Here is a 12,432-nt window from a genome sequence, read left to right as displayed (position 1 = left end):
ACATAAATACTATTTACGCGTACAGAACTAACTCACCGACAGGTATGTCATACAACTCCTCCACCTTCCTCTCATCGGAGCCGACGGGCGAGTCCGGGGGGCTGGCGGACAGTTCGCGTGCGGGCGCTTTGGAGACGTCGCGCGGGGGCGTCACCGGCGGGCCGGGGGGGTCGCCGTTGAGCGCGGGGGAGGGCGGCGCTACACCACACGACACACTCACACTCATGCAAGCCGATCGGAGATTGACTTTGTTTTATTTTCATCGGTGACATGTATTGTGACGTCACGATTTGAATTTATTCATTTTAAAGATTGAATTAAACAATTTTTTTGGTAAATTTTAATTTAAATTGAATACTCCATCGTAATTTTTTACGCACAAAGCCAATCTCTAATTATATTATGCAAGTATTTTGTTAATAAAAATAAATATTTTTGTAAATAAAATGTTACGTCATTGAACATAAAACAGAAATTGCAACTCTTTTTTATTTATTCATTCTTTTAAAACTAACTCAAATATTATGCTCTATCAGTCTATCTCATTCTTTCAAATTAGATATATCACTGGTGTGACATAAGACACCACTTTAATCACGTATCTAGTAATCTTTATATATTTCTGATATCTTCAAAAAGTTAAACTTATCAAAGGATAGACGTGAACGATTGAGGACGCATTTCGATTATCTTGAGTGAAGAAGTTATTTATAGTTTTAATCAAATTAAACTATTAAAAAAAAAAAAATTACAACATCAACATAACACAAACATATTAATTATAAACACAAACAAAGTACAAACGACCATGCCGTTAATTATGAAACCTTTGCCTGACAATTAAATTGCCTATTATAATACGATTCTATGTAACGTTTGCAACTAAATGTTGTAAAGAGTAGAGACCGCATATTTAACGCACGAATTTCGACGAAGTCTCACAATTAAAAAAATATCGTCGTTTTTTTCACATATATATTAAATACAATCGAACGCAACGAAAGCTTTGAATTATTTTATAATTGTAGTGAGAGGGCAGTAGTTTAGGGAACACTCACTCTGCAGCGTGTCCGTGGCTCCGTTGGTGGCGGGTTTGATCGCGGGTTTGACGCGGTAACTGCCGCGCTGGCTCTCCGTCGCCAACTTGTCCGTGATAGCCTCCAGCTCCAGGAACACCTGCACACCATTATAGTATGTTGCACATCGTTATGACAAAATCTCATTTGAAATAATGCTACAGGCATATATACACACACATTCATAATCAAACGCACGCACGCACACTAACGAGTTTCAGTACACGCACACTTGTACATATATAAAAACTTTTTTATTCTTTTGTTTATTTATATAATTATTTTCATACAAATGTGTTACGCAGTATTCTATACAACACTGCAAGAAAGGGATTCGATAGAACGCATTTGATGTTGGGATGATATTAACACACAAAAATGTTTTTTAGTCGGATACTACGACACCTACTAGTTGAGACGAGGCTTTATTCCACTCTGCCTGAAACCACACGGCATTCTATTATCCACTTTTAATAAATGAGATAGTGTGTCGACGAATATTCAGTTCTTATAATGCTTTGGCCACATTATTGCGCAAATTATCGTCTCGCGATGTCACAATAAAACTTTTTATTCGATCTACGACGTCTTAGAAAACGAAACGCACAAACGTCACTACAAGCAGAGAACGAAACTTTATCGCAATAAAAGACTGATGTGCAGCAATGTACCGACACTAGTTTTTGCGCGAAGGGCATACTAGTTCGCCTGAATAATCGCGATAATGTGACCGCAGCGTAAGGTGCCGAGGGACTTACCTTCGAGCTCTCTGAATGGAACAGCTGCTCCGCTGAAAACAACGTCTGCAGGTTGTTGACGTAGAAAAGTACGCGTGAGTCGTATAGTGCTGGCAGTTCGTCATGGAGTTCGGAGTTTAGTACTTCGTATGTGCGTTTTGCTTCCTCTAACTGTTCCCGACCTTTGGTTATCTGGAAAATATTGTTTATATGGAAGATATTTTAACCGAATCTGTCAACTTTCTCAACATCTACTTTTTTTTAAAATATTACAATTAACAATTATGGACGTAACCATTCTGACTAACGGCTCTAGGCTGCCACTGACGAGAGACACTACTGCGCTACTCTCGAGAGTATAACTCGATAAATTTCTATGAGCCCGATTTGAGATCGAACGCAGGACCCCGGGACTGTGACCTTACAAGCTAGCCAGTTTATCAACGAGCCAATAGATATATTTACAACGACTGTTTTATATAGTTTTGGGCTAAGTTTCCATGCCTAAAAAATATTTGTATGTTAATGTTTAACTACGACGTACCTTAGTATGCGATTGCACACTAAGACGGTTTTACTTGGACGGATAAAGTATTAAATGTTCAAAATTATTCAATTTTACTATTTAAATAAGCAAATATATATTAACCTTTACATCGTCCCTTCTCTTTGCAGCGTTAGCCTGCAAGTTCTGGAAACTATGCCTCTGGCTGTCATAGTCTACAAGCTTCCTGCCACGTTTTTCGATTTTTTTCTGAAAATATAAATATAACATTTATAGATTTTGTTTGATTTTTATGATCATTATATGACTGCAAGTAAACATAACATTAATAAGTCACTTCTCGTTTAAATAAGTTTTAAGCATTTTAGGAAATAATCGTTAAAATCTGGTTTTTTTTTTAAACCATTTTGCAGAAAACAGACTAACAAGCGAATGACATTATCCTCGTCTATAGGTAAATGAAAATGCAAAAGTGTATACCACTCTTTACAGTGCTAACCATACCTTGGTTAGCACTTATTACATATATGTTACATTTGGAAGGTAGCGCCCTCTGTAAATGGGACAAATATTTACAGAATACGGGCTCCCCATCTAAAACGCAGACATACAGCAGATCAAAGTATTAGACCAATTCAGGTCTGCATTACCGATAAATATAAGTAGTCAGAAAACGATTTTAAAACTCATGTCACAGTTGAACTCACCCTAACTTCAGGGAACTGGTTCGTGTATGTGTTGATTGGTATCAGAACTTGATCGCCGAGTTTGTGCGAGAAATCCTGCCAAAGCATCTCCATGTTTTGAGCTTGAACGTACAGCAAGTCGTGACCCGACCAACTGCTCTCGTACACCTCTGTTATTGCCTCCATTAGCGTCTTTGACGCTGTTTGTACCGCTATAAACGAGAACAAATTTTACATGAATAAATGTTTAAATCAAATCAGTTTCAATTGATGTGACTTGCGGTTTCAATTCCAGACACGAAAAAAGTAGTGGGAGATATCATTATCTTCATTTGGGTTAATGATGTATCATACATCTGGTCTCAAGGCGACATCACATAAAAAAACATCTAAGAAAACTTGCTTATGACTGACGAAATTCTGGTCTGTCAATTCGCATTGGGACAGCGTGGTGAAATATGCTCCAAGCCTTCTCTTTAAGTGTTAAGTAGACCTCTACCCTTTTATATATATGCTTATATATACTATTACATATATATTTAGAGATTTACAAACTATTACTTAACTTGTATGAAAGATTCAGTTATAGCTTATCTAAAATTCTACCTCAAAAGGGAGAAGAGGCTTTAGCCCAACAGTGGGACATTAACAGGCTGTTACTGTTACTGTCTATATAGCCATATCTGTCGTCTTCCACAGTTTATCTTTCACTTAGCATATAAGTTACTATTTATTGAACAAAAAAAATATATATATAGGTGTCTATATACATACCTCGTATGCATCGTATGTAATTATTAAATTCCTTTTGCAACCTCGTGGCTTGCTGGTGTTGCCGGTTGAAGTTCTGTAGGTGATCTTCGAAGATGTCGTCCAGCGTCCGGTCTACTTTACCCAGATTTTGAAGCAGCTAAAATAAAATAAAAACAATCGTTAAAACAATAACTAATTAATGAAATAATACTTTTAAGAAAAACTTCACAGAAAGAAAATTGGTGTAATAAATTTCAGTATCATGATTATTATTAAAGGTTAACTAGTACTAAACATATCACTTTCAATATGCAAATATAGTATTTAGCATAATTACGAATTAATTAGGTCCTCCCACGCAATATGCTAATCAATGACTTTGCCTTAAGTCGAACAGGGTTGTTTATTAGTATTTTAAATATATATGTATATCGCGATTGCTACTGCATACTTTGTTATAAAATGACACATAACTTCTATGAAATACGACACTAGAAAACAAACTCGCATTAATTAATATTTAAAACGAATGCATATTTGAAATATGACTGCCTCGTGGCTAGATATAAGGACGCAGATCCTGAGGCCCTGAGTTCAAATCCCTGGTCAAGCCGATAAAAAGTTAGTGAGTTTTTCTGTCAAAGATTCTCAGTAGCAGCTCGGAGTCTGGAAGTTGGAAGTGTGTATACTCCCGTGCCTCGGAAAGCACGTAAGGCCGTTGGTCTTGCGCCTGAATTCTTTCCGGTCGTGTCCGATCGCCGTCCCATCGGATTATGAGAGTTAGGGAATAGAGAGTGCACTTGAATTTGCGTAAGCACATGTGCACTGCAATATGTCCTGCGCAGTTGGCTAATCAATCAGGAGAACATAATCATTTGAAATAAAAATAAACTAAAACTTATAGATACATATATCGTTTCTTCGCATGGTAGCCCTAATAATTAAATAACAGACGGTGTACTAAGCATACGCTTGCGGAGTTACGAAAGGTGAGACACTCGCTGAAATACGAGACAGTCGTCACACCTACATAGCTGCATAGTCTGTATTCTGTGACGCAATTACGAGGACGTATGTTAACTTTAATTTACATAATACAACATGAACGCAGGGATGGCAAATGACTCTACTCCACCTGATGGTAAGTGGTAGTAGAGTCCTAACGGCCAGTACAGTCGGGAAGAATGTTCTGTACTAGCCGTCCCCGCCTTGCCGGCCCGCAAGATGCCTCTTCACGCCTCGTTTGAAGGAACCCGGGTTGTAAGAGGAGGGGAACACGTGAGCTGGTAATGTAATATAATATTACTGGTGTACGACACGATGCGAATGGCGAAGCGAACCGCGACACGGTACGTTCTTCATTACGGTATACGGCGTACGCTCTTAATTCGCCCCGTCAGATTGCTCATCGGATACTAAACTAAGGGACGAGTGGCTAGAAGAACTTTGTCATATATTATGTCGTTTTAATTGAGGATTTAAAAAATGGAAATGGAGAATGGGGCTTTTGTGGTCTTTTGTATGTATGAAATTCGGAATAATTCAGAATTTCACACATACAATCTGGAATTTCAATCCCTCTATTTTAAGCTGCGGAAGGTAAATATTTAACGATCTTGGTTAAAAATCAAAATATATATTAATTAGTATCGAAAATGCAATGTGGATGCCGCTAGAATATATATATTTGCAAGTTGTAAATTAATAAATGTAAACAAACATTGAATGTTCGTCAAACGTTTTTGAGCAGCGAGTCGAATCGCGAACATGCATTTGTAACTTATAAGATAATGTTTGATTACGACAGTTGCCGTTGACAAATAAACAATAAATAAATTAATAAAAAAGTTTGTTTCAATATAAAGAATAAACATAGAATTGATTTAAGATAAGAAAGTTTTAACGTTGATAATATTCGTAAGAATTTGTCAAATTTCATATTCAAAAACAGTTCTTATTTTAAATAACTTTGGAATCTCCGATATTAATTCAATGACGTCACTATTGAAATTTGTGATTAATAATAATAATGATTCCTAACAGGTTCACCATTCCGATATGACATGTCACCTTAGCAGTAATACAGATAGTGTATCATCAAAATATCCAGAAAGGGCAATGACATAGCATTAAGGTATACATTAGTATTCGAACGGGCTGTTGATACGACTGCAAGAATTAATGTATTCAAAATAATGTTAGCAAACAATGCAGAGATTGTCGCAAGGTCGACGCGAACGCATGATAGATCGCGTTCTATGGAACCGAGGTCGTCTGTTAAACTGGTATGGAACACTAATTACATTTGATTCGGAAATGTGGAAATTAATCTGGAAATACTTTACTTTTCGACATTTAGTAAAGTTCTGATGATTGTACATTATCAGTAACTTCAAAGTAAACGAGGAGCAAAGTCCGTTTTTTATTGCTAGCATCCTATTTTACATCTTAAGTGATGTATTCGACCTTGAAAATTAAATTCCGTTGCCTATTGCACGATTTCACTTTTATTTATTTTAAACTATTTTTTGGTCGGAACTTTTCCGTACTCCTAACAACGTATATACAAAAATTCGCGAAAGCGTAACAAATAAACAAATTCGCTTTCGCATTTATAACATTTCCGATTACATCTTACGAAAGTATGTCTTAGTGTTATTTAATTATAATAATCACAACCACACTCATATAGATATTCCTTTTCTAGCTCAGCGAAGAAGTCAAGTAAGGCTCTATGTAGGACATAAGCTGTTAATCCAATACGATGTCATTATACAAATGCTACGTTGCGTTGTGTCATCGACCGCCAGCCATACTTTTCAACCGTGAACTTTGCCAACACGCAACGTGTAACGTTATAATTTATTTTAGACGCTTGATTTTTAATATCGAATATATTTAAATAATTATCCATAAGTTCGTTGAGGTTTACATTTTATAAGTTTTCATTATGAACACAATAAATGAACACAAATAAAGCTCATGAAAATTGATGAAAATACATTTAATGTATTTTCATCAATTAAAAAACAACATAATTTTGAATTATGGAAATATTATATTATGAAAACTGGTGGTAGGGCTTTGTGCAAGCTCGTCTGGGTAGGTACCACCCACTCATCAGATATTCTACCGCAAAACAGCAATACTTGATATTGTTGTGTTCCGGTTTGAAGGGTGAGTGAGCCAGTGTAATTACAGGCACAAGGGACATAAAATCTTAGTTCCCAAGGTTGGTGGCGCATTGGATATGTAAGCGATGGTTGACATTTCTTACAATGCCAATGTCTAAGAGCGTTGGTGACCACTTACCATCAGGTGGCCCATATGCTCGTCCGCCTTCCTATTCTATAAAAAAAAAAAATAAAAAAAAAAAATAAAAAAAAAATTTAAAAAAATTATATTTTAACTGACCCAATTTTGTAGGTTCAACCACAGGCAGGCACTTATCAATTTTCATGAGCTTTATTTGTGTTCATCTATTGTGTTCATAATGAAAACGTATAAAATGTAAACCTCAACGAACTTATAGACAATTATTTAAATATATTCGATATTAAAAATCAAGCGTCTAAAATAAATTATAACGTTACACACAATAATTCCTTATTATATATATGTAATATCATGTAATATAATATTATTATTATTCTGTTGACTTTAATAATATTGAATGTTTTAACTTGTGTATTGTGAGTTAATAATAAATAAAATAAATAAGGATACACTCGTAACAACGTTATGTAATTTTATAATCGACATGTTCTGATATTAATATTGTAACATTGGTATTACGTCCACCGTTCATAGCGTCACATCCGCAACAATTTCCTTTCGTTTTCAATTGTCTTTGACCGAGGCTTCATATTGCTATTGTTCCATCGCACGCGTCTTCAACAACAACGATATTTTTACAGTTCGATTCAATCTTATCGGCTATGTATCAAAGTTTATTATCGTTTATACTGCTCTTTGTATTTGTTCAGAACTATGAAGAGTGTTTTAAAATGATTAGCTTATCGGTAATTTTATATCGTTTGATTGATTTATCACGGGGTTAATAACTTTGATTTTAAATTGATAGTTGTTTTTAATTTGTTTATGATTTTTTTACCAAAAAATAAAGTAACAGACTGTAAAACTCCCACTGCTGGGCTAGACCAGTTAGACACTTCTCTTTTTTACGGCATTGTTTGGAGTTTATTCCACTAAGTTGCTCTGATGCCGGTTGGTGGATACAAGCATGTTTTCTGACGACGTTTTCCTGTACCGCCTAGTACGAAATGAAATTTCAGTAATGCCTGGGTGTGAATCATCACTTAAGATTCTTCTCTCGTCCTTATTTATGATAGTTTGACGAGCCGGTTGGCGTGGTTGGTAGAACACTCGCCTTTCACGCCGAAGTTTGTGGGTTCGATTCCCACCCAGGACAGACATTTGTGTGCATGAACATGTCTGTTTGTCCTTAGTCTGGGTGTAATTATCTATATAAGTATGTATTTACAAAAGAAAAGTAGTATATGCAGTATATCAGTTGTCTGGTTTCCATACCACAAACTTTGTACAAGCTTAATTTAGGATCAGATGGCCGTGTGTGAAAAATGTCCGAGGATATTATTATAGTCGATAAGTAAGTGTAACGCTTTTATATTGAATAATGATTTTTGACTTTTGACTTTGACTTTATGTATATAAAATTATGATTCTACGTTTGTACTGTATCCGACCCTATTCCTTTCATAGTATCATTACTTTACTTAGTAGCTAATATCATTGCAACGCATTTTGGGTATTAGCTTATTCAAATATAAATATCAATTAAACAAATTAAAACAATCTCACAAAGCATACATATATATATAATTGCGTAACAAAAAGTATTTAGTTCGATAAATAATGACATTGATTATGATGAATAAATATGGGATTTACAGCCACAACAACAGTAACTCTGTCTGTCTTTTACGCTTTTACGGCTAAGCCATTGAAGCGAATTTAATGAAATTGGTATGAAGCAAGTTTCAACCCCAAAAGGACGAAAGCTACTTTTATATACCAAACACCGCCTCTCCCAAAGGCGTGTACGAAGCCGCGTGCGAAAACTACTACTAAATATATTTTTAACAATATTTTAAAAGGATATTGCTAATTGTATTAAATAATACACGTCCTCTATAAACACTACATTCTTATAAATTACCCGGAGTTTCGAAAACATCGGATACGTTAAATTACCTGAAATATATTGTAGTAGATCTAAGGTTATGAAAAATATCGCATATTAAGCAATCGTGAAAACGATTAACGTTAAGTTTTGTGAAATAATCGTTAAACGATTTCGTATTTTAATAGGCGTTGCGGCAAATACAAATTTAGTAGCACTTGACTAAATAAAAGCACACGCGTATTAGCACGTTTTGTAAATTAATCAGATACAATGTAATAACTAATAACGAAGCGCAACTTTGTTGAGAAAATTACTTTTCTGACAAATTAACTCTTTTTTAGAATATTTACTGACAATGTTTACTTAAGTTTAAGTTTAGTTTTACTTTATATATGTATATAAAGTTATAAGTTCGGGCTCAATAAAAATATTGCATTGCTAATATACTTAAAAATATCTATATATATATTTATTGAGCCCGAGAGGTCAAAACCTACAATTAATTATATTATTTTTCAATTTCACAGATTAAAAAAAAATTAAACATGCTCTCATGCATTAAATTTAAATTATCATAATAAATAGAATTTAATATTTTAATTTATTTTATAACAAGGGCTCTTTTTGGAAAGTGAAAGCTTAAGAAGAAAATGAGATAAATCATTCAAAAGTCGTTGTAGACGTGTTGTAATCTCTGAATGTCTTGAGGAGAAAGTGTTAGTTTGAGTTTAATAAACACGAACTGATATGATCAAATGTATTAAATTCAATGTTTAATCTACACCTATTGATAGATAGGAAATCCTTCCTGTTTCTCTGTCTACAGTAACAGCCTGTAAATGTCCCACTGCTGGGTTAAGGCCTCCTCTCCCCTTTTTTGGAGTTTATTCCACCACGCTGCTCCAATGCGGGTTGGTTCACGCACTCTTACCACTGGGCCGAAGGCTCTTACTATATTATATAATATTAAAAAAATAATAGACCTTTTCCAAAGACTGTCCCTGACCCCAATTTTCGAATCTTACTTTCCAACCACTTGTCATTTTGCGTATGTCGTGGCTCCACCTTGTCTGGGGGCCACTTATGTCGTTATGCCAAAACGTAGTCTCTTCTCAAGAAGTCGTCTACTCCATCGATAATTGTCTTTGCAACAACTGTGACCAGTTCTGTCACATCAGCTTGCTTATTCTCAAGACCATGTCGGCTGTTTTTAATTATTTGTCAAATTATCTCATTTCTGATACGTTCTACATTAGTACATAAAAAGAATCAGAATTGACAGAATCTGAAGTAGATAGTTCGTTGGCAGCTCAAGTAATATTATAGGTTTGAGGTATATAATGTGTATTAAATATCTAAATAAACACTCCACATAGCATACTTGCTCAATAAGTTGATATAATTTATTAAATACACTTAACGTTTTCACACTGATTTTTGACATGACTTGACTTTTTCAGGTTACGTAAGTCAGTCTCGCTTGGTGACTTCTTTTATAAATCAAGGTTGACGCTTCGTAACAGCCTGTGAATGTCCCACTGCTGGGCTAAGGCCTCCTCTCCCTTTTTGAGGTGAAGGTTTGGAGCTTATTCCACCACGCTGCTCTAATGCGGGTTGCTGGAATACACGTGTGGCCAATGAAATTAGACACATGCAGGTTTTCTCACGATGTTTTCCTTCACCGTAAATCACGAGATGAATTATAATCGCAAATTAAGCACATGAAAATTCAGTGGTGCTTGCCGGGGCTTGAACCCACGATCATTGGTTAAGATTCACGCGTTCTTAACATTGGGCCATCTCGGCATTACGTTTAGATAGTCATAAATGTAATTTTAGCATATAGATCGAGGTTTTTAATTCGCAGTCAATGTACAATATCCGATTGACATTTACATGACAACGTAAACATACCACGCGTCCCACACAATGGATTATGTAAAATTTGTAATGGTTTATAAATTACTGTGCTTACTTCAGGCATAATAAGTAATGATTCAGGTATTTATTGTTAGTAAAATTGTAAAAATAATTCATACTAAAATCTTTAAAGATAAGGCAACAATTAAATATATTAATTACTTTATTGCCTACGATTTAGTTTTTTAATTATTTTAAAATACAGTTTACTTTGTAGAAGACAAAAGAAACGAATGAGCGGCGCATCTACATGGGCGCACCTTACTTTGACTACATGTGCGATCTAAAAATAGTTAGATGATAACGATGTTTGCTGGCGATAGTTTACTCGAATACTTAAACGGGAATTGCGTCGAACGTCCGTGTCATTTGTAGGCAAGCGTTGTAATAATTAAAGGCTTTCAGTGCAAAAAGTCGTATGTAAAGTTTTTTCGTTTTGCTAAATAAAATTGTCCTTTTAAATCTTTTATATTTCATTTGTTGCTCAGAAAAAAAAACGTCGTTAAAAAACCTGAATTTATATTTCTGTCTTCTGAAATTCTTGTTTTCAATTGAACGACAGAAGTCAAACAACAGGAGACAAAACCGTAGCCCAGCAGTCGAACAATTACGGGCAGTTATTTATTTTTATTTAAATTACTGTGATTAGGAAAAATAATTATTTCGATTTTATAAAAATAAAATAGCATTTGATTTTCGAATGGTTGTTGTAAAATTAATGTGTAATATAATTTAAGCTTATATTATTGTTATTGCTATTGTAATAAATATGACGACACCAGCAAAACCGTGACGGCGTCTATCTGCCGTTGTTTCATGTGCATATGATGAAAGAGAATTGTATAATTTTGTTCAAGAATAATCTATATTGCATCGTTTTATTACTTATTCGTTGAAACCATAAAATTAATCAAATAAATATTACACAACACACAAACCAATGTAGACACAAATCGATTTTATTATAAAACACATCTCTCAAATTAGCAAACACAATTTAACAATCACAACGTTCATTAACACATTACATTATCTAGACAAGTTAAATATCGATGGACGAGTTTGTTTGTAACAAAAAATACTATATATGTATTTTTTGTATGTATATTCCAGAAGTCACGTGATTAAACATGGAAGGAAGTACAGTAGAATAGAAGCATTTGTCTAACGTAAGCTAAATATAATATGAATAACTATCGTTATATTCTAGTTCTAGTATCTTAGTTTAGTATTCTTAGTCTTATCGAAATATTACATAATAATCAAATGACACAGATAGATGTAATCTAAATTTATCTTAAATTTTTTGAATATAATAATAACTAAATAACAATATAATAATAATAATATACTGGGACATTTTTCACACACGGCCATCTGATCCCAAACTAAGCTTGTACAGAGCTTGTACGATGGAAACCAGACAACTGATATACTACATATACTACTTTTCTTTTGTAAATACATACTTATATAGATAATTACACCCAGACTCAAGACAAACAGGCATGTTCATGCACACAAATGTCTGTCCTGGGTGGGAATCGAACCCACAACCTTCGGCGTGAAAGGCTATCTACCAACCACG

At 34.6% G+C, this 12,432-nt stretch overlaps 1 protein-coding gene across 3 annotated transcripts in view; it reads right to left on the bottom strand.

The window, feature by feature from the left end:
- LOC126768954 (myc box-dependent-interacting protein 1) overlaps positions 1-12,432 on the bottom strand; it is a 43,784-nt gene that overhangs the window by 4,742 nt on the left and 26,610 nt on the right. For 2 of the 3 annotated variants that reach the window (XM_050487448.1, XM_050487449.1), the window contains exons 2-6: positions 3,779-3,914; positions 3,026-3,216; positions 2,463-2,567; positions 1,835-2,005; positions 1,059-1,176 (exon numbers count right to left, since the gene is read on the bottom strand). In XM_050487448.1, the coding sequence (XP_050343405.1) occupies positions 1,059-1,176; positions 1,835-2,005; positions 2,463-2,567; positions 3,026-3,216; positions 3,779-3,914 (721 nt within the window). Of the gene's footprint in view, positions 1-36; positions 199-1,058; positions 1,177-1,834; positions 2,006-2,462; positions 2,568-3,025; positions 3,217-3,778; positions 3,915-12,432 lie in introns of all 3 variants that reach the window. The other variant, XM_050487446.1, reaches the window with a different exon arrangement.

The sequence above is a fragment of the Nymphalis io genome, chromosome 6, assembly GCF_905147045.1.
Source record: "Nymphalis io chromosome 6, ilAglIoxx1.1, whole genome shotgun sequence".
Classification (NCBI taxonomy): domain Eukaryota; kingdom Metazoa; phylum Arthropoda; class Insecta; order Lepidoptera; family Nymphalidae; genus Nymphalis; species Nymphalis io.
This window is presented reverse-complemented; position numbering and strand designations above follow the sequence as displayed.